We start from the raw sequence: 20,879 nt of genomic DNA, 5'->3' as shown, positions 1-20,879 counted from the left end.
ATGTGTGTGTGTGTGTGTGTGTGTGTGTGTGTGTGTGTGTGTGTGTGTGTGTGTGTGTGTAAAATAGATTTAAAAAATTCAGGATCCAATTATATGATGCTTACAAAACTCTAAAGATAAAACAGGTTAAAGGTCAAAAATGGAAAAAGATACTCTATGTAAACGGTGACTAAAATAGGCTAAAAGTAACTTCTCCAATAGATGTAAAGTCAAAATCTGTGACAAATGCCAAACAACACTGGGACTGGGTTATTTAACTCTGCATTTTGATTAGTTATGGTTTTCTGTGATGGTCTCCATCTATGACAAGATGATTTCTTGATGAGTGGTGAGGCTTATACTTATCTGTGGGTATAAGGACAAATATTTAGAGTGTAGTTAGGGTTTCACTTAGTAAAGTGATGGTGGTAGGTTCTTCTCCAAGAGAAGATCTAAGGCCCATGACTTCACTAGCCCTGGGTAGTTGGAATGGTTTGCAGTGTTAGGCATGGTTTCCCTTTTGTTGAATAGAACTTAATTCTAATTAGAGAGCTGTTGGTTACCAGCAAAATATGAGTGCTACTACTGCCCAGTGGATACATCTACGAAACAACTCTCGTACATAAGGACAGGGAATGTTGCAGAAGGACTGAAAAGACTGAGAGAGCCAGAGGACTAGGGAATTTGCTGTACCCATAAAGTCTCACCAACATGACTACCTACACATGAGTCAGTCAAGGACAACAACGAACAAAGTAGATAGGGAAGACCATGAGCCCTCAACCCTACACACAGAACCACAGGCAACTAAGGGATGCTGGGCTGAGAGGGGGACATAGCCATGCCTAATGAATATTGAACACCAAATGCTCACTCCTGAAACATACACGCAAGTAACACCATATGGAGTTAGCAGGTTATATTTAGGAATAGATACATGTATATGAATATGTACATATGTACACATATACGGATATGAAAACAATTAATGAAAAAAGAGGCCATGAATCTGAAGGAAAGCAAGGAGAAATATATAGAAGGATATGGAGGGAGGCATGGGAAGGGGGAAATTATGTAACCACATTATAATCTCAAAAAATAATTTAAAAAGATAACAATGTATAGGAAAATGATCAATTTATTAAGGATAAATAACAATAACAGGGATCTATGTACCAGACATCACAGCCTCTGGATATATAAAGCAAATTTGACAGAATTGAAGGGGAAAGTAACAGACCAGGAGTAAAAAGGATGTCAGTGTCCTGCAGAGCCTCTTCTTGTAGCACGAGCTACTGAAACCAGAGCCCCACACATGCCATGCAAATGCTCTGCCATCAAGCTACATCTCCAGCCTTCATGTCCTACTTTTAGTAATGAATGAAACAATAGCATTTCAGGAAGAAAACTGATTGAAAATGATGTAAACATTACTGTAGGCCATGAGCCAAATAAGGCCTCTATACAATAACAGACTACACGCTTCTCGGGATAAACATTCCTAAGACAGATCATATGTTACACCACAAAATAGGTCTTAATGAATTTGGAAATATTTGCAACGCATACATTGTCTTTTCTGTCTCTTGGGATTCATGCGACTGCATCACCATCATATCTGCTATAGGCCCTCATTCTGATCACAGTAGCATGAAACCAGAAACCAACAGAAAGAAGACTGAAAATCCAAGGATATTTAGAAATTTAACATGATGTTCTTTGTGTATGTATGAATGTGTAGGTGGGGCAGGTTGTTTTCACGGTATCCAGGTGCATGTGTATATGTATATACATATGTATCCAGGTGCGTGTATGTATGTACATACATGTGTATCCGGGTGCATGTGTAATATATACATGTGGAGCCCAAAAGACAGACATGGATGTCATTCCTCCGGATCTTTTAGTTTGTTAGCTATAGCTATTATGTATGTGTATATGTGGTGCTCTTACACCACAGCATGGTGTGGAGGTCAGAGGAAAGCGCTGTGGAGCTCAGACTCAGGGTGGTTAAGCTTGTGGCATGAGCTTTTACCCATGGAGTCATCTTGCTGGCATACCTTGTTGTGTTGGGAAAGGTCTCTCACTGGTTCCTTGGGCGCACTGATTAGGTTAGGCCAATGCCTAGCAAGCTCCCAGGGAACTACCCGTCTCTGCTTCGCCAGTGCTGGGGTTACAAGTGTGGGCTCACCACAACAAGCTTCTCACATGGGTGCTGGGGCCTCAGGTTTGTGTGACAGGCACTTTACTGACTGAGCCATCTCCTCAGTCCATATCAGACAACCAGTAGGCCAAATGTAAAACCGTAAGGGCCACTACAAGATGTCAAGTTGAATGCAAATGAAAGTACACCAAATTCCATGAACACAGCAGAGATAAAAGGAGATTTATAGCTAAAAATTCTTACATTAATAAAGAAGGTTCAAAAAAAAACCAATCTAAATGTACACTATGAGAAATTAGAACAAACTCAACTCACAGAAAACTCCAAAACCCCCAAAACAAAAACAAACAAACACCCAATAGGGATTAGAATGGAAATAAACAAGAGAGACTAGAAAAATGATAAAGAAAAACATCAACAGAAAAAGAATGTGCTCTTTAGAAAGAACAGCAAAATTTGTAAGTTTTGACTGACAGTAAACAAAAGGGAAAGTCAACTAAAATGAAATAGATATTACTTCTGGTGTTATAGAAATAGGATTGAAAGCAGAATTGATGTGGACACACACTAAATAACCAAGATGAAGTGAGCACATTTCTCAAAACTCACAAGTACTAGACTGAATCAGGAAAACACAGAAAATTTATGAAATGGGAAATTTTCTCAAAACATGCAAGACTGAATCAGGAAGACACCGAAACTCTTAACATTTGAACCAAGCAAGGAGATTGTGAATTAGTAATCAGAGCTCCCGGTAAGTCTAAAGGCTAGGGCCAGATGGTTTCCATGAATGCTACCAAATTCTTTGTTTTGTTTGAGACGGTTTCACTGTGCAACCCTAGTTGATCTGAAACTCACTACAAAGTCCAGGCTGGCCTTAATAAAATCTCTACCTCCTGAGTTATGGGATTAAAAGCATGTTTAACCAGGCCCAGCTATACCACACATTTAAAACAGAATTAAGAGCAGCATTCTTGAACCCTCCCCACTGCCCCAACAATTGAAGTGAGCAAACAACTCAGATGTAGTCTATGAGATCAGCATTGCTCTGATAGAAACATCAGACAAAGATACCACCAGAAATGAAAACTATAGACAATTATTGTCTCTGATGAATATTTAGGCAAACATTTTCAAGTACCAGCAAACAGGATTTAACTACACATTACGAACGACTATAGCCCACGACAGAGTAGGATTTATTATCTTGGATGTTAGGATAACTTAATACATGAAAATAAAACAGCATAATATATAATATAGCAAGAGAATGCAAATAGAAAACACAGCATCATTTCCAAAGTATCATTTTCATTTGCAAAGAAAAAAAGTACTTGGCAAAATGGAATGTTTTATGATAAAAGTGGAAGAAAATTGCTTCGATGTACCAAAGGCTACATCTGAGAAGCACAGTGGTTAACGCGCCCAGTGGTGAAAGACGGAGATCTGTCCCTTTAGACCAGTTAGTGAGGATGAAAGTGCTTGCTTTCACAAGGGCGGTCCAGTAAATCACATACAGTCCTACCCAGAGCAGTTAGGCAAAATAAAGAAACAAAAGGTATTCAAAAGGAAGTGGAAGAAGAAAAGTTATCTTCTTTTCACAGCTAATATGATTTATATGTAGGGAACAAACAAAACCCAAATATTACACACACACACACAAGCATGTTACACATGCACATATACTCATGCACACACACAAGTACATATGCACATGCACACATATTATAATATACATATACACACATGCACACACGCACATATATATATACACGTGTATATATATATATATATATATATATATATATATATATATATATACATGCTCTCACACATGCACACATATGTATACAAGGGCACATGCATACACACAGGCATACACACACACTATAATCTCTAACAAATTCATGCAGCAAAGCTGAAGATACAACAAACAAGACTCAGCTGTCCTATGCATTGGTAATGATCTACATAAAAGGTAAAGTGCAAAAACTGATTCTGTTTCTAATAGCATCTCAAAGAATAAAATAAAGATTAATCTAGGGAGTTTAACGACTTCTGTCCTAAGAGTTGGACCTGCTCTGTTTCTGACTTGGGTTTGTCCCGTCCTTCCTAGGGAACCTCACTCCTAGGAAGTCATCACATTGATGTTGAACTTAGTGTCAACACCTGATTTGCACCATGATCCCAAACTCGTACTCAAGCAATCCTCCTGCCTCAGTTTCCCAAATAGATGGAATTATGAGTGTGAACTACTGTGCTTGGTGATATGTATCCTTATAACATATTGTTCAAAGAGTATAAAAAAATGAAAAGAAATTCCTCATGTTTGTAGTTTTAATATTAAGTTGCCAATACTATGCCAAAATAGTCTATAGATTCAATGTGGTCCATCTTAAAATATCAATAATAATCTGGCAGAATATAGAAATCTATCCTGAAATTCATTTGAAATCTCAAGGAACACCTGGTGGTCAAAACAATCTTGAATATATGAACAGTGTTGGAGATCTCACATTTCTCGTTTCAAATTTACCACAAGACAATAGACTCAAAGCACTGTGATATAAGCATAAAAACACACTTCTCACACCAAAAGAACAGAACACAGACCAGGAGTAAACACACACATTAAGTATATGGTCAAATGATTTTGACAAGGGTCCAAGACTATGTTACTTTTAATCCTTTTTAAGTAAAGCCACTGATTATAATGAACTCATATAAAACCATCCCAGAACTAGGATGAGATGGCCACTCCAGCACTTGCCTTGGCTGGACTCTGTGTGTCTCAGTGGCTCCTGCACAGTTGAACAACTGTGCTGAAGCCATGGAGATTCTCATACTGCCTTGTGCTTTACTATCAACTATATTTTCATGCAGCTATCCAGCACACACACACACACACACACACACACACACACACACAAATACCACAACACCATGACCTAGCAGAAACAAGGAAACAATCAGTTTTATATCCTCTTGAGTGATCACTTGTCGTGCCTGAATTTTGTCCTTCCTTGTCACCTAATTTATACTATTTAAAGAGTGCTCAGCATCTCTAGTCATCCAAGAAATGCAAATTAAAGTTGCTTTCAGATACCATTCCACCCCAGTCAAAGTGGCTGTCATCAAGAAACCTGAAGGAAGTCTGGAGAGGATGTGGGAAAGAGGAGTTTATTCACTGCTGGTGAAACACAAATTCATACAGACATTAGGCAAAGTTTGAAAGTTCCTCAAATTAAAGTTAGAACTACTGTATAACACAGCTACTCTACGACTAGGCATATATCAAGACCATAATGATGAAGAAAGAACAGTATCATTAACAAGTAATGTTGGGAAAATTGTATTTCTGCATGCAAAAGCATCAGTTTCGATAACATGTCCTTAGGTGCTAGAGCGATGACCAGCAGTAAGACAATCAGCTTACTGTACAACCGTGAGGTCCAAAGTCAGTACCCATGTAACTAGCTGGGTTTCATACACAAAGAAATTGGTAAACACATCTTTAAAATATTGTGTCCTGAGATCCTTAACCAGTATCATAGCCAAAAATAACACCAAAACATACCAAGACCTAACTGCAAAACTAAGCTATACAACCCTTAGGAGGAAACATAAGACAATATCCTTATGTCAGTGAATTAATAATTTCTTGGTTATAATACCCAATGGATAGGTAATGAAAGAAAAATATTAAAGTAGATGACTATGTCAGGATTATACCAAAATATAAACATTTGACATCTGCGACCTACATGGTAGAGAGAATTACCTCCTAGAGGTTGACATCTGGCCTCCCCACACATACCAGGCATGTACCACATATGGATTCCCCAAATAATGTAAATTAAAAATCTGGGTACTAAATAATCTACATTTTCCATTACATCACTGTTTAATTCTTGTTAATGAAAACTCTGAGTGGGAAATATGATAAGTACTCATTGATACAAATGAAAATGTATGAGTCAATCATGATAACTCTATAGATTATATATATTATATTACCATCTCTAGGGATCAGAATCAAAGGAGGCACTGTACTCTAAGGATGTATGACATTCAGGTAATTTACACAGAAAAACTTGGTGTCATTTTCAAACCACAATATTTTATGAAATTTATAAATTTAGAAATTCAGGACTAGCCAATCTTTGGAACATGAAATCATCTTTGGCTTCTACATTCTAATAATGTCTACAAACTTTCAAAACCACACTATTACATTCAAACCTGCCATATAGAAATCTTCCTCCCACCCCACACTCTATAGCACATCTGTGTAAGAACAGGTTTCAAGAGAACTGAATACTCGTTTCTATCGTCTTTGGAGAGAGATTGCTGGGAAATTTTCCAATTTGAGCTGCCCTTCTCAGAGAAAGGAAAACCTGAGATGACCTTATTTCATCCATTTCAATAGGTGAAGGTATATCTTCATCTAGAGGTGGGGTGGCAAAGCTTTCTTCTTCAAAGGAGCCCGAGGTAACTTCAACAGTTAAACTATTGACAGTTTGGTACAGTGAAGAAAGTTCATCCTGGAGGAAGCTGGCAGAAGACAGGTGCTGTTCCAAACCAGCTGGAAAGTCATTTCCACTCTGACTCTGAGACCTGTGATGAAGGGCATCCTCAGAAACCTTTAGCTGTCTGTGCTCTTGGCTATCAGCAACAGATACATTTACTTGACTGGAAGAAGACATAACAGTTGGAAGAGAGAAGAGAGATGTTGTTAGATTTGGTGGGTAAAACGTTCTCTCAGCACTCCAGTGGCCTGAAGAACCGGGTTTTGTTTCCAGATTGGCAAAGTATCTATTGACATGGTCGGGATCAGAGAAACTTATACGTTTTTGAGCACCAGTGCTAGTTGACTTTTTAGAGAAGCCTTGAATTTCATTTCCATGAGACAGACTACCTCGTGGAGTATCATAGTTAACACTATTCCTGTGGCAGGAAACTATACTCAGCTTGCGGGAAGAAAAATATTTTCGAGATTTAATCAAAGTGAACTGATCTGAAGAATTCGTGGTACTGGAAGTTAAGTCTTCCTGAGAATCAAAGTTAACTCTACTTCCCTGTCGTTTACTCTTTTGGATTCTCTGCAGTAAAGTATGTCTTCCTTTACACGGACATAAGCGTGTAGCTGAACTTGAGGAGGAAGAGAATTTTCTACCTATCTTACATGTTGAAGAAGGACGACATGTTATAAGACCCAGAGCCACTTTTGATTGTAACACATGAGAGGATCCAGGATACATGCGTTGTAGAGTAACTCGATCTTCATGATTTGGTTGGAAGCACTGGTCCACTTTCCAGCAGCTAGAATGAAAAGGGGGGGTCAAATGAAGAAGAAAAAGCAAACGGGGAGCTGAATGGAGACCTAGAAAACTTTCTAAAGAATAATATCTACCATACCAATGGGAGACAACAGCTAATTTGAAAATAGTTTGGCTAAGTTTAATGGCCACACAGGTGTATCCAAAAGAATGCACAGAAAGGTAGATCATCTCCTTCCAAGAGCCCACCCACTCTGCTAAAGCTCAGGGGTTGGGAGAGTGATAAAATCAGGGATGCAGGCAGGAAGAAAAATAAAGAGAAACATAAAATTATATAAGGCATAACAGGTCCCCAGAGAGTTTACTGCCCCCCCCCAACCCCAGACACACCACAGTATCTCTCTGAGACTATTAAACTTCCATTTGAAGGGAATTAACTAAAACAAACCTATATTCCATTGACTACATTTTAACGTATCTGCCATGGGTGAAGCAAAAGTCTGTGTGGGGTGGGAAGACACTTCAACTAAACACAGAGATCTCCAGCTTCTGTGGGGAACTAAAGGCGACACTACCTGGGCTTTGTCTATCCAACCTTCTTTGGCACACAAAAACGTGCAACACGTGCGTTTTGCTTTATTTTGCTTTGTCTTTAAGGCATACCTTAAGCATTTTCCCATACTGAATTTAATCCAGAGTAAGTCTTTCCCTTCTAGGCCATCATTCATGAGACGTAAAATGCCCTGTGTAGGTGGAACAGGTCAGAAGACTGAATACTGAAGCTGCGTGTGTAGTTGCCATGGCAACAACCCAGAATGGAAGAACAGAGACTCTAGAACCCACTAACATTGCTCTAGAATAAAATCGTTCTGTGGCTCGCCTTTCTGAAGAGCAGCAGGCTCTGTGGCTCCGGAGTATGGATTCTGATTTCATTATGTTCAGGGAGTCAGCTGATAAATTAAGAGCTAAAATTGCAGTTAAGTGAAGGAGATCATGGATTTTTCTGCCAGTTCTTTCCTTGGGACGGCCTCTCTCCAGCCATCTTCTACATTCCTGGTCTCCCAATCCCCCCTTCTTCCTCTTGAATGTTCGTTTCCCGATGCCTTTATATCCAGTGAAGTGGTAAAGTGACTCTAAAGAATTTGTACTGAATATATATAAACCAGGGAGGAGACATTTAAAAAGCACCACCTGTTTTTTCGGGTCATGGCCATAGACTAACTGTCCGTAGCAATTTTCACAGTCCAGTGGGAAAGCTGGGGACATGAGACAGACTCTGGGTCTCTTTACTTCCTAACTCTTTGCAGAAACTTCCTGACCACGTTTTAGTGCATCTGATACATTTCATCCTTTTCTCCCCTCCTCCCTTGCTTCCGGTGCTGGGGACGCGGTCCACAGGCTTGCAATTGGTAGGCAGGTGCCTCACAAACACTAAGCTGCATCTGCAGACCTGTCTGCTCCCTTCTAACTGATAAAATATTGATATTTTGCAGAACTCACCACAGACTAGACAGGGTGCAAAACATTGCCCTGTATCATCTCAATTAAAACTTAAAACAACACGACACACGCTATGTACCACATTTTTAATTAAAATAGTTTTATTTGTTACTGAGTGTTTGTCTGAGGGTGGGGTGTGTATGCCATGACGTCATGGCATGTAGGTAGAGGTCACAGGACGACCTCTGGGAGTTGGTTGTCTCTTTCCACCTTGGGTTCCAGGGGTTGGACCTGGGTTGTCAGGCTTGTGTGGCTTGTCAGGCTTGTGTGGCAAAGGCCTTTACCCTCTGGGCCATCATACTAGCCTTACCTACACTTTAAGAAAATAATTCAGGTTTGGGTACATGCTTGTGTCGGATGGATGGAAGCAGACGGCCGCACTGCTGCTCCTGAAAGCTTACCCTTCCTTGGCTCCTCAGTCCTCTGCTGGTCTGCTCTGGGCTGGGATGGTTCTGCCCGGTTCTCTTACCTGAGCACACACTTGTTCCAACAGTTCTCAGGTCCTTTGCTGGCTCGCTTGAGTTCGCTTCCACCTATGCCAGTAACACTGGCTCCAGAAGGCCATGCATGCTGCTCTTCTCTCTGCCCACACTGCACATGTGCTTTAGCAACAACACCCATTCCTCCAGGATCTGGGCTTTGCAAGCACACTGCTGGGATGGGGGTCAACGATGGCAGAACTTCTCCACTCTGCACCGGTCTCCTTTCACAGCTGCAGACACTGAGCACTGTCTCTCAGCAAGTTCTTGTCCTTGCCACGTAGGTCAAGCAAGCACCTAATTACACCAACGCTAAGCACTTGAAATGTTTTGTGTGGTCCTTCACCTTTGGGGGGTTCTGGTTAAAATGCCTGAGACCGTTCCTCTTCAACATCCTGCTTCATCTTAAGAAAACTGGTGGAAGTTACAGGCCTGTTTTGTTCTCAGTTGTGCCTCCAGAGTTCAGACAGTGCCTGGCACGGAGTAGACACAGTCAGTGAATACGAGGGACTTCAGCTATGTTCAGTTTCTCTCTCCTAGCCCTTCCCTTCTCTTTCTCTTTTTCTTTCTCCCTTCCCCCATCATGAAAGAGAAGGTTTATTTGCAAACCAAAAACATTCGACAATATGCTCAATATAATGAAGGTTCAGGGGAGTACAAATTTGAAAATTATTTGTTAACATTTCGTCTTCATAAATTTGACTGAAGTTTAAAATCCGACGTTATAAGTGTTAATACAGGACAATAAGCATTCTCATAGATACAGGTTTGTGAACTGGGGGTGTTTTAAAGATTCATTAATATACATATAACCAATACATGTGGCTTCTAAGTCAGCACTTCAAACACATGCTTCAAAAACCTACATGTGTCTAAGGAATTCTAAGGGTATTCACTGAAGCATTACTTATAGGAGCAAACAAATGATGCTCTAAATATTCACCAACAAGAGAGACCAAGAGCCCGTCAATGGGATGCAGGACCACATTTCAAACGAACACATTTACATGTATCAACATGAGACAGCCTCAAAACAGAAAAAAAAAATAATGAATAAACAGCTACAAAAAAGCCAATGCATCACAAAATGTCATTTCTGTAATTTTTAGGAACAAAATCCCAGTTATTCCTTGTATATAGGAACACAAGCACCCAGAGAAGACAAGGAAACTGTCAAAGCTTGCATGAAGATGAAGATCAGGGGCACCTCCTAAAGAAAAGATCTCAATTACAATGTCACATTGTTAGTAGATCTGAAAAAAGTCATTTTCTAACTATAACAACTTTGAGGGATACAAAATCATCCCTTATAGTCAGAGTCTGTTTGCCTGGAAGCCTAGACATGAATTTCAACACCAAACTGACCTGACAGAAGCCAATAAATGTACAATAGAAATGCCAAAAACAACACCAAGCACCCCACCCTACAAAGGCAAGGTCTGCATTTCAGCTCACAGAGATCAAAGGATTAAAGGATTCTCCAGTAAACTGATGCAAGCTGGTGAGCTCTCAGCAGGCTTGATTTTGTTATCCCTGAGTGAGCACAACCCAAAGGTTGGTATATGCCTGTACTTACTGTTTTTTTTTTTTCCCCCCTGGGGTCTCTGAAATACTTGTGGTGGCTAAAGAGTCCCCTGTGGGAATCTGGTTGAGAAGAGGCAAGTTCCAAAGCGAGAGAGAAGGTTTTAGGGAGGTGACTAGCTTACAGATATTTATCTACTGAAACAGGATACATCTTTTTGTATCTCATTAAAAACTAAATTAAAATATGATTTTTATTTTTGCTTAAAAACTGTTCTAAAGCAGCATTAGATAGGAAAGGGTTTCTGCCATTTACTTAGTCTAGTGCATTTACCAGTCTAGTCTGTTACGAGGACTGTATTATAGTTATTGCTAACAAAAACACCCATGATCAAGCTAGAGGAGGTACGGTTTCAGTGCCTGTGTCTTAGTTTTGATATATTAATGACAGCTGTCATTCATAATTTTCATAAATCTTCCTTGAACTCCTATTTCTTGCATACTTACCTCAATATTTAGAGTTTGTAAATATCCTGTAATTATCTTCCTTTTATCTGTCCTGAGCTGGAGGAGGGCTGCTTCTCTTTCTAGAGTGTTAACATTTCCTGAGCAAGCAGGCTTAAATCCATCGAGACAGGGTTTTAGGAGTATAGGCCACTCACCACTTTAAACTGCATGCACTCCTACACCAGCTTCCAGGTCTCCTCTCAGACTATAGCTCCAACATGTCCTGTATGTGAGGAGACTGCGCAAACCTTACCCAGCATTCCCAGTGAAAGACTGCCCCAGATTTCCACGCAGTCAGGGTAGGCGTCAGCTTGGTGGTCTCTACCTTTCAGAGATGCCCTGTGGTGTTGTGGTAGATTTCTGTTCACTATTAGAGCACTAGGCATTTCTTACCCATCCTCATGAAAATTCCTGGGTCTCTATTCTGATTTACACTTTCCAATGGATCTTAGGTGCTCTCTAAACATCTCACTTGCCTATTTTAAAACTAGTGTGCAGGAACACCCAAGTTCTTAGACATGACGACTGAATCTATCACCTGTGGTTTTTTCCAACTACAAAACTTCACAGTCATTCCACCAGCATACAAAAGGATATGTAACAATCCTGGACTGAGCACTGATGGCTGACACTTGACCAGTGAGCTACATCATCCATACTCTTTGATGGATGACACTTGACCGTGAGCTACATCATCCATACTCTTTGATGGCTGACACTTGACCGTGAGCTACATCATCCATACTCTTTGATGACTGACACTTGACCATGAGCTACATCATCCATTCTCTTTGACTTCTTCCTTCAGATGCCACCTCCCATGTCCACAGAAAGTGTGTGGATCACCTGTCCAGCTAAAAAACTCTCATTGGCCCCTACTCTGCGAAGACACAGAAGTAACTGTCACGAAGCAAGCAAGGTCCCTACTTTCAAGGATGCCAGAACCTATCACATTCAGTACAGAGCCCTAAAAAACAAACGAACAAAACCCCCTGGCTATTTTGTTCTTCAAAAACCCTACCCAGGGTCACTGTTGTAAATTCTCAGAGCATTTGTTTCTGGACTCAGAAAATATTTGTTCTTAGGGTTAGGATTCAGGATATTAACCCATGTAGAGATGAAACAGAATCACATCTATATCCTCTAGACCGGCAATAAAATTCAGTAGCTACTACTTCCAAGTGGTACATTTAACTACATGAAATAAAGTTATAATTACAATGAGTTAAAGTTAAAAGTTCCTTTCCCCATGTGTACAGCCACACTTTAAGTAAGAGTTACACATGCTTTCGGCTACAGTGCTGGGTAGCACAGGGGCAACACCTAACATCACAGGAAGTTCTATTGCACCACATTGGTCTAGGGTGTTTGTTAATAAAAGTCACATAGTACTCACATTAGACAATAGGTTACCCATCTTGTCAAATGATGATGTCTTCCCAACTCTTACAGGATGCTACCAGTTATTTATAATAACCAACTTATAAAATAAGTTATCTATTCTGGAAAACAATAACTGTCTTTTCAACAGGATGCCATTATATACACGTGTATATGTATATGTATACATATATATATGTATACATATATAACAAGAAAAAAATATATTTTAATACAATATAGTAAATACAATTATATTATAATAAATATATATTATATAATATAATAAAATATTATATATATAAAAGAAAAAAAGGAACACAAACATTCCTTTCATTTCCTTTTAATAGCAGAGCAAATGACTATGCATATCTGTCTACATAAGAGCAGTAATGTGAGAGATAATCAGTTCGCAAAGGGACACATTGAGGACACTTACCCCCCCTCACTTTCTGCTTCCTCCGAACTGTTACTTGTTGCTGAACGTTGAACTGTTGTCACCTTCTTTTTTCTAGCTCTGTGCTGAGGACTGATCTTATGAACCGTTACCTTCCCTCCAAATTCATCTTGTATACATTCCTCCAGTTTTGGAATTGTCTCTTTAAGGAACCTGATTTCCTCCTTAAGTTCTTCCATGTTGGTCAGTAGCTCGTTTAGCTTTTCCAGGATCTGGAGTTGCCTCCTTTGAAAGACCACTGATGCTCCTTGTGCACTGTGGCCTTCCTCTGGCAGAGTCAGTGAACCAAATTTCTTACCCAGAGAAAGAAGCTTAGGGAAGTTCATGGTCGTCCTTGGCTTGAGAACCTTGTGGTACCAGAAGGCCAGCAAGCTGATCCCAGCAGTCCCCGCCATGATGCCAAGGATTAGCTCCTTGTTTGTGGAATGGGGCATTTCTGGGCTTTTATTTCTAAAATTAAAAAAGGGAGAATGGAAATGAATTTTGTTTCTCTGTCTGGAAAAAAAGATGATGCTTTTCCAGTCAATAAAAGCAATATGAACCCTTTGTCATTAAAAAAAAAATCTGACAAATCACAAGCCAAATCGCATTATTAGGGCTATTACTGAAGTCTAATTCAACATGGTCTTTAATTCTGATTTTATTATCTCTCTATAGTCAACTAAAGTTTGTTCTTTAGTTATACTTTAAAGGGCTTGAGAAACAGAAGCAAAAGCATCATCAGCTTGGAACAATTCGTTAAGAATTCTAGATTTTCTTGTTTTCTCTGCTATTCTCTGTGTTATTAACATGTGAGGTTTCTTGGGCTTAGTTCATTGTTAAGGGTAAGAAGAAGCTCTTCCTTAGCGTATAAGTATATCAATATACTTAGAACCTCCCAAACTTGGTTTCACTTCAATTTTGTCTATTAGAAGTATTTATTTGTGTTAAAGTTTACTAGTAAATTGGTTGAAATAGCTGTAAGCCATCCACCTTTGGAACATATTATCAAAGCACTGCTATCTATAATCCTGATCAGACAGAAAGAAATAATTCCTGTAGGGACTCCTGGATCACAGTTGGAAGTAACTTCTAAACTATGAAAGAAGAAAAAAGAAAATAGAACAAACAAACAGCAGGCAGGCAGTCTCACTTGACTAAATGGATAATTTTAGGGTCTACGGGAACTAGTGTCCAGTATGTATGTGCCAGCATGCAGGGGGTAAGAGAAGGATGTCGGAAAAACACAGACTCTACGGGGCTGGTAAAGAATAACTTCATGAGAATTAACAACTACCTGGAAGGTATCAGTTAAAATGGTCCCACACGGAAATCACACGGAACTGAGATTCTTCAAGATGTCAAGAAGGCCTACAGTCTATGTGAGGCAGAGAGCTCCAAAGAAACCTCAGAGTTAATGCTATTTAGACTCCATTCAAAATGGATCAAAAATTAAAAAATAAGCCACCAAACTATTAAATTGATTCACAAGTGATTTAAGTGTCAAAGATAAAAGTGTCCAATACTGTGTAAATAAGCAGAAAAGAAATGCAGAATTCAACAATGTTCACCAATGCACAGCCAGAATGTCCCATGCCTAGCAAGAATTTATCAGATTTGCACAGAAGCAGAATGCCAGAGACAATCTAATCAGCAAACAAAGGCCTTAAAACAATCATTTAAAATATTTGCCGCTTATGAATAAATTAAAATATTGCCATATTATAAATGTACAAATATATTCATGGTAAAGAGTCACGTGATGAGGGAAGAAAAAAAGAAAGTGTTAAGTCCGACTGCTTGGAATTTCTAGAAATGAAAACTAAGATATCTGGGAAAAGGCTTTATGAAGTAAAATTGACAGTAATGGAAACACCATGGAAGGACAAAGAGGAGTGCACGCGAAGACACAGCAGTAAAAGTCACCCCCAAATGCAGCACAATGGGGAGAAGCTAACAAGCAGGACAGAGGGTATCAAGAACATCCGAGATGGACAGGAGCTTAGAACGGGCGAAGGGGAGCAAACGACTGCTAAATTAAAGAGAAGTCAACGTGGTCAAACAGAGTAAGAAACTGAAGTGGACTAGTACTCTGCTGATAAGGATGGAGGGTGGGGTGGGGGAGAGAGCCAGAAGGAGGAGGGAGGAGTGGGGATAGGGAAGAAGGAAAAGGCTTACCATGGCTTGTGACGAAGGAGACATTTAAACAAGAAAAAGGATGAAGTGGTGTCTTTAACATGCTGGGAGGTGGAGGCGGGGATGGAGAACCTATCAACTGAAATTTCTATACCCAATGAATATCTTTCAATATTAAAGGTAAAACAAACAAACAAACAAACAAACAAAACAAAACAAAACTGGGGTTTTATTGTTTAACAAAAGCAGAGACTATTATGACCAAGTGACAGGTGCTAAAAGAAAAGCTGAGCAAGCTCTTCAAGCGGCACAGTAACCGTGAACAGGCACGGAGGGCACCACACACCAGTGGCGGCATAGACGGACAAACATAAAATCGGGTTTTTCATTTTAAAATTCACTTGTAAAATAATTGCTATTGAAGCCAAAGTGGCAACAACACACGATAGGTTTATAACAGACTAGAAAGCAAGGGGCAAGACAACAGTCCAAAGTATGGGCGAGTCCAAAGAAAGGAATAGAAAACCATAAAGGTACTGATAAACCAGTATGTGTGTGTGTGTGTGTGTGTGTGTGTGTGTGTGTGTGTGTGTGTGTTGGGGTGGGGTGGGTGGATAAAAATGGAGTAATAAAGATATTCACTTACCAAAGGCAGGCACGCTGGCCTGAAGGATGGCTAAATACAAAACAAGTAGGAGAAAAGATGTGGATTATATAGAAACATGGTTTCAAAAGATCAAGGAAGAGATGATTTTCCAATATGAAAGTTTAATTAATGGGCAAATGGATGTATCTGGAGGATATCATCCTTAGTGAGGTAACCCAGTCACAAAAGAAGTCACTAGATATGCACTCACTGATAAGCAGATATTAGCCCAGAAACTTAGAATACCCAAGATACATTNNGCAAAACACAAGAAAACCAAGNANGANNANNGTGTGGATACTTCATTCCTCCTTAGAATAAGGAACAAAATACTCATGAAAGGATATAGGTACAGAGACAAAATTTAGAGCTAAGATGAAAGGATGGACTATCCAGAGACTACCCCATCCGGGAATCCATNCCATCATCAGCCACCAAACCTAGTTCTTAATGCACATGCCAGCAAGATTCTGCTGAAGGGACCCTGATATTGCGTCCTCTTGTGAGGCTATGCCAGTGCCTGGCAAATACTGAAGTGGATGCTCACAGCCAGCTATTGGATGGAACACAGGGTCCCCAATGGAGGAGCTAGAGAAAGTACCCAAGGAGCTGAAGGGGTCTGCAACCCTGTAGGTGGAACAACAATATGAACTAACCAGTACCCCCTGAGCTTGTGTCTCTAGCTGCATACGTAGCAGAAGATGGCCTAATCGGCCATCACTGGGAAGAGAGGCCCCTTGGTCTTGCAAACTTTATATGACCCAGCACAAGGGAATGTCAGGGCCAAGAAGTGGGAGTGGGTGGGTAGGGGAGCAGGGGCAGGGGGGGGTATAGGGAACTTTCGGGATAGCATTTGAAATGTAAATAAAGAAAATAATAATAAAAAAATTAAAAAAGAAAGTTTAATTAAAATTCAAAGTTGATAAAGTTGAAGCAACAGTAGAGAATTGTAAAGATCCAAATAAGAATGCAAAGGAGATGGTCTGCGCATGAGCACAAGGCTGACCTTCAGCCGCACAAACCACTCTTTGACAGTAACGAAAGAAAAGGCAGATTACGTTAGCAGAAATTCAGGTTAAGTGGGAGAATGTAGGTGCTTATCAAAGTTCTCTTTGATTGTTTCTTGTCTAAAACAGCCAGGTGTGAAAGCTGGGGCGGAAATACTAGATGGACATAAATCCTGAGTTAGGTTGGATCCCTGAAACCTTGCGCCGCACAGCGAGCACCATACTATTCTCCGCATTCTAGCAAGGCATTATTGTTTCCTGTATACCACATGGCCAACGAAACGTCATGATTTAAGTGACCCATGGAAGGGGGCTACAAAAAGAAAGCAGCAGGAATCTAGTGCCAAGGGCTGCTTAAAGGAATGCTTCTTTTCACATTCTCATTGGAGTTGAGGGGCAAAGGCACTTGCTACCAAGCTCAACTACCCGAGTTCAATCCTCATTCCCCGACAGAGGAAGGAAAAAGACAATTCCTGCAAGTTGTGCTATTACACACACACACACACACACCACTAAGTAAATAAATAAAAGTTAAAAAAATAGAGTCTTAAGATTCTTATAATATTAAACTATATGCATGGACAACAGTTACTTTCCAATTTGGATGCTCCACCTCATTAAAAAAAAAGTAAGAACTTACCTAAAATTTTGATGACTATTACCTCTATGAGACTGGTTTAAAAATCTCTTTCTTAAACCAATTCCAGGGAGGACCCTGGTGCTTAATCTGGCCTGTCTGATGGGAGAGCATTTGTCAGTTTTTCCTTTCTTTTCTTTTTCTCTTTTAAACCCAAATATCCTCTGAACTAATTGATATACCTGGAAATTGTAAACCTAACCAGCTGCTCCCCCCACTCATCCAGGAAACCCATCAATAGCCGACTCTAATGCATTTGTAACAGATGAGGCTGTTGATAAGTACTGTTGTTTGGCCCCATAAACATTATAGTAGTACATCAAACTAAATTACCTTGATAGAAGCAATAGAAATAAAAAGGTAGCACATACTATGACACGCATCTATATTACAGGCCAATCATGAAGCAAACTTGATCATCTTAAGGCTGGTTTTTGTTTCTGCCTTTTATTGATGAATAAAATACTAGGGCTGGGAACAGTTCAAAAGTACAGTTCTTGCTTAGCATATATCAGAGCCAGCATTAGATCTCCAACAACACTCATTCTGTACCTGCCTTCTCTCTCTCTATCCCCAGCCCCATCCCACCCTTAATGAAGAATTCCCACATGCCCATCTTGAAGTCTACCATGGCTGAGCAGTGGTGGTGCACACCTTTAATCCCAGCACTTGGGAGGTAGAGGCAGGAAGATTTCTGAGTTTGAGGCCAGCCTGGTCTACAGAGTGAGTTCCAGGACGGCCAGGGCTACACAGAGAAACCCTGTCTCGAAACAAAACAAAAAAAGAAGTCTACCATAAGGAATTTTCTTATGCTGATTTAGTTCTTTGATCTAGTCCTACCAGGCCGGCCTTGAACTTTACATTATGAAACACACACACACACACACACACACACACACACACACACACACACATCTGAAAGATCTGAAAGATTGTTTTTTTTTTCATTTAGTAAATAAATAAACAGAAGTAAAAATCGACCAGGAAAAAGACCTTTTCCCCAAGACAGAATCAGGTTTGAACACATGAGAAACAGCCAAGCTTTTACCTTTTTTTGGGGGGGGGGGGTTTACACTGGCTCCAAATGATCTCTTTGAAGCAGCTCAAAACAATAGTGGCATTATTATTTTTCAGACAATCTGCTGTCATCTACCCAGAGGGTTATCAGACTGAAGAAGTGAGAAAGGTTACCTCTGGCTTCCTGTTTCGTAAATCCTAGAGACATCTAGCCAGCGGCATGCGGAAAGAGAAAGCGTCAAGCAAGGACAGACAGGAACGCTGACGGAGCAGAGATGGTTAGAGGTGAAGTAAGGCGTCAAAGCCACGAACATTCACAGGGAAGAATAGACTCACTGGACATGGCATTTGTTTAAAAAAAAAAATCTCACCACTAGAAACGTTTATGTCAGAGTGTGTGAATTTATGCTTCTGTGTGCTTCTATGTCAGTGATTTGAAAACCCTGAATAAAAATAGTAAGGCACAAACAAGAAGGAACTTGGTGTGTGCTTTTGTGTCAATAATCTGAAGTATGACACGAATGATCAAGGAAGACTATAAAAGTTGGAAATCAGAATCTGCTTGCCTACAGTGTACTTTAAAAGGTTGTCTAAAATTACGTATATTGTTTTTATACTTTTGCCTATAGTAATATACTCTTGTACTGAGTACAGCTAAGGCAACTAAAATGTATTGAGCAGACTTTACAACTCACTTTAAGATGCAAGTTTGCATTTCAGATGCAAACCATTATCACTTTACAAAGTTCCAGTTGTAAATCACTTATGATGAAAAAACGATAGATATTATGTTTGTATAAATGACCTAAAATTAATACGGTACACAACCAAAGGTTATTAGCAGCGAGTCACCTAGTCAAACAATGAAATGTTGACTTCCAAGAAAACTAGGACACGACGAAATGCTTTTAAAAGAAAAAATTGCGTTCATGTCTCAGTTTTACCTCTAGATATTAATATTCTTAAAGTAACTCGAATATTTAGAACGAGCCCCTAAGAAACATTCATACGAATTCATCAGCTGGTTCTTGGGATAAGGGGAAGGAAACCGACCAAGAGGGTCAAGCAACATTATGCTCTACAAATCAGCTTTAAGTTTCAAGCTTCCAAAGGCAACGTTCGGAGTTCTGGGGGCTACAGAGTATACAGCGATGCAAGTACTTTCCCATTGAATTCTAACATCAGACTTTCATGCGTTTCCTTATCTATAATTTAAATTTGGAAGCTTTTAGTATTCAACTTATTTGCAAACGTTAGCAACAGTGCTGTTAGTCTAGTTTCCATGTTTGTATAAAAAAAGGCAGACAATCCAATTTTTTTTTTTTTAGTTCGGGGAGCACGCAAAGAGAACAAGGTTGGCGAGAGGCTGAGGCAGGAGCAAGAGGCGCGGTGCCCGCTCCGGTGGTGGTCGCCTGGGCTCGGGGGTCAGGAAGCCACCTCTCCAGGGCGCAGGCTCCTCTAGGACGGTGCCAGGAGTGCCCGTAGCCCCAGGTCACCAGGCGGGAGGCCGCGACCCGGAAGTGGAGCAACCTCCGGAAGTGCCACCGCCTTCTTCCACTCGCCCCACCGCCCGTCGGCCCCCGGCTGCCGAGCCCCGCTCGCCCAGGTACCCCTTCCCTGGCTAGGTACGCACCGGAACTCGTCGCTCAGGCGTCTCTGGGGGCTGGAGCCAGGGAACCGGAGCCCGCGGGAGAGCGGGCGAGCGGGCTTGCCAGGAGAGGATGGCCGAGTGAGCGGAACCCTGTGCAGCCTGCGGGTCCCAAGGTCCTGCGTGGTGGCCTTCGCGTCTGACCCAGATAGCGGAGGCGCCGGGGGAGGAGCCGCTAGCGGCCCGGGGCTCCCGCCTCCTCCTCCGGCCGCCGGCGCTGCTCAGCCCCGGCCTCCGGGCCTGCTTCTCTCGGCCCGGAAAGCTGAGCCCCGCAGAACGTCCCCGCAGGCCGGCTCGGAGGCAGCCGCCCCGCTCCACCCGACGCATCCGCTGGGCCATCCCTGCCACCGATGGCTTCCAAGTCCTCCCCTCCCGTAGCTCACCCCACCCCCGTCCCCACCCCCACGGCACAACTTTTAACCTTCCATCCGTCAAACGCAGACGGCTTGCACCATTTTCTCGTTTTCCTGACTTTGATGTTCTATGAACCAAATTCCCAGCCTCTTTGTCCCCTGCTGCTTTGAGTTGCTTTCAGTTCTAAAC

The 20,879-nt window shown here is 40.9% G+C and overlaps 1 protein-coding gene across 5 annotated transcripts in view; it reads right to left on the bottom strand.

Annotated features, from left to right (window-relative positions):
• Positions 1-20,653, bottom strand: part of Rmdn2 (regulator of microtubule dynamics 2) — a 64,431-nt gene extending 43,778 nt beyond the window's left edge. For all 5 annotated transcript variants that reach the window (XM_029531484.1, XM_029531486.1, XM_029531485.1 and 2 more), the window contains exons 1-2: positions 20,322-20,653; positions 13,249-13,716 (exon numbers count right to left, since the gene is read on the bottom strand). In XM_029531484.1, coding sequence (XP_029387344.1) covers positions 13,249-13,700 — 452 coding nt within the window. In that variant the 5' untranslated portion in view covers positions 13,701-13,716; positions 20,322-20,653. The remainder of the gene's footprint in view (positions 1-13,248; positions 13,717-20,321) is intronic.
• Positions 20,654-20,879: the final 226 nt, after the last annotated feature.

This window comes from Mus pahari, chromosome 18 (assembly GCF_900095145.1).
Source record: "Mus pahari chromosome 18, PAHARI_EIJ_v1.1, whole genome shotgun sequence".
Taxonomy (NCBI): domain Eukaryota; kingdom Metazoa; phylum Chordata; class Mammalia; order Rodentia; family Muridae; genus Mus; species Mus pahari.
Note: the sequence above shows the minus strand (reverse complement) of the source record. Positions and strands in the feature narration are given on the sequence as shown.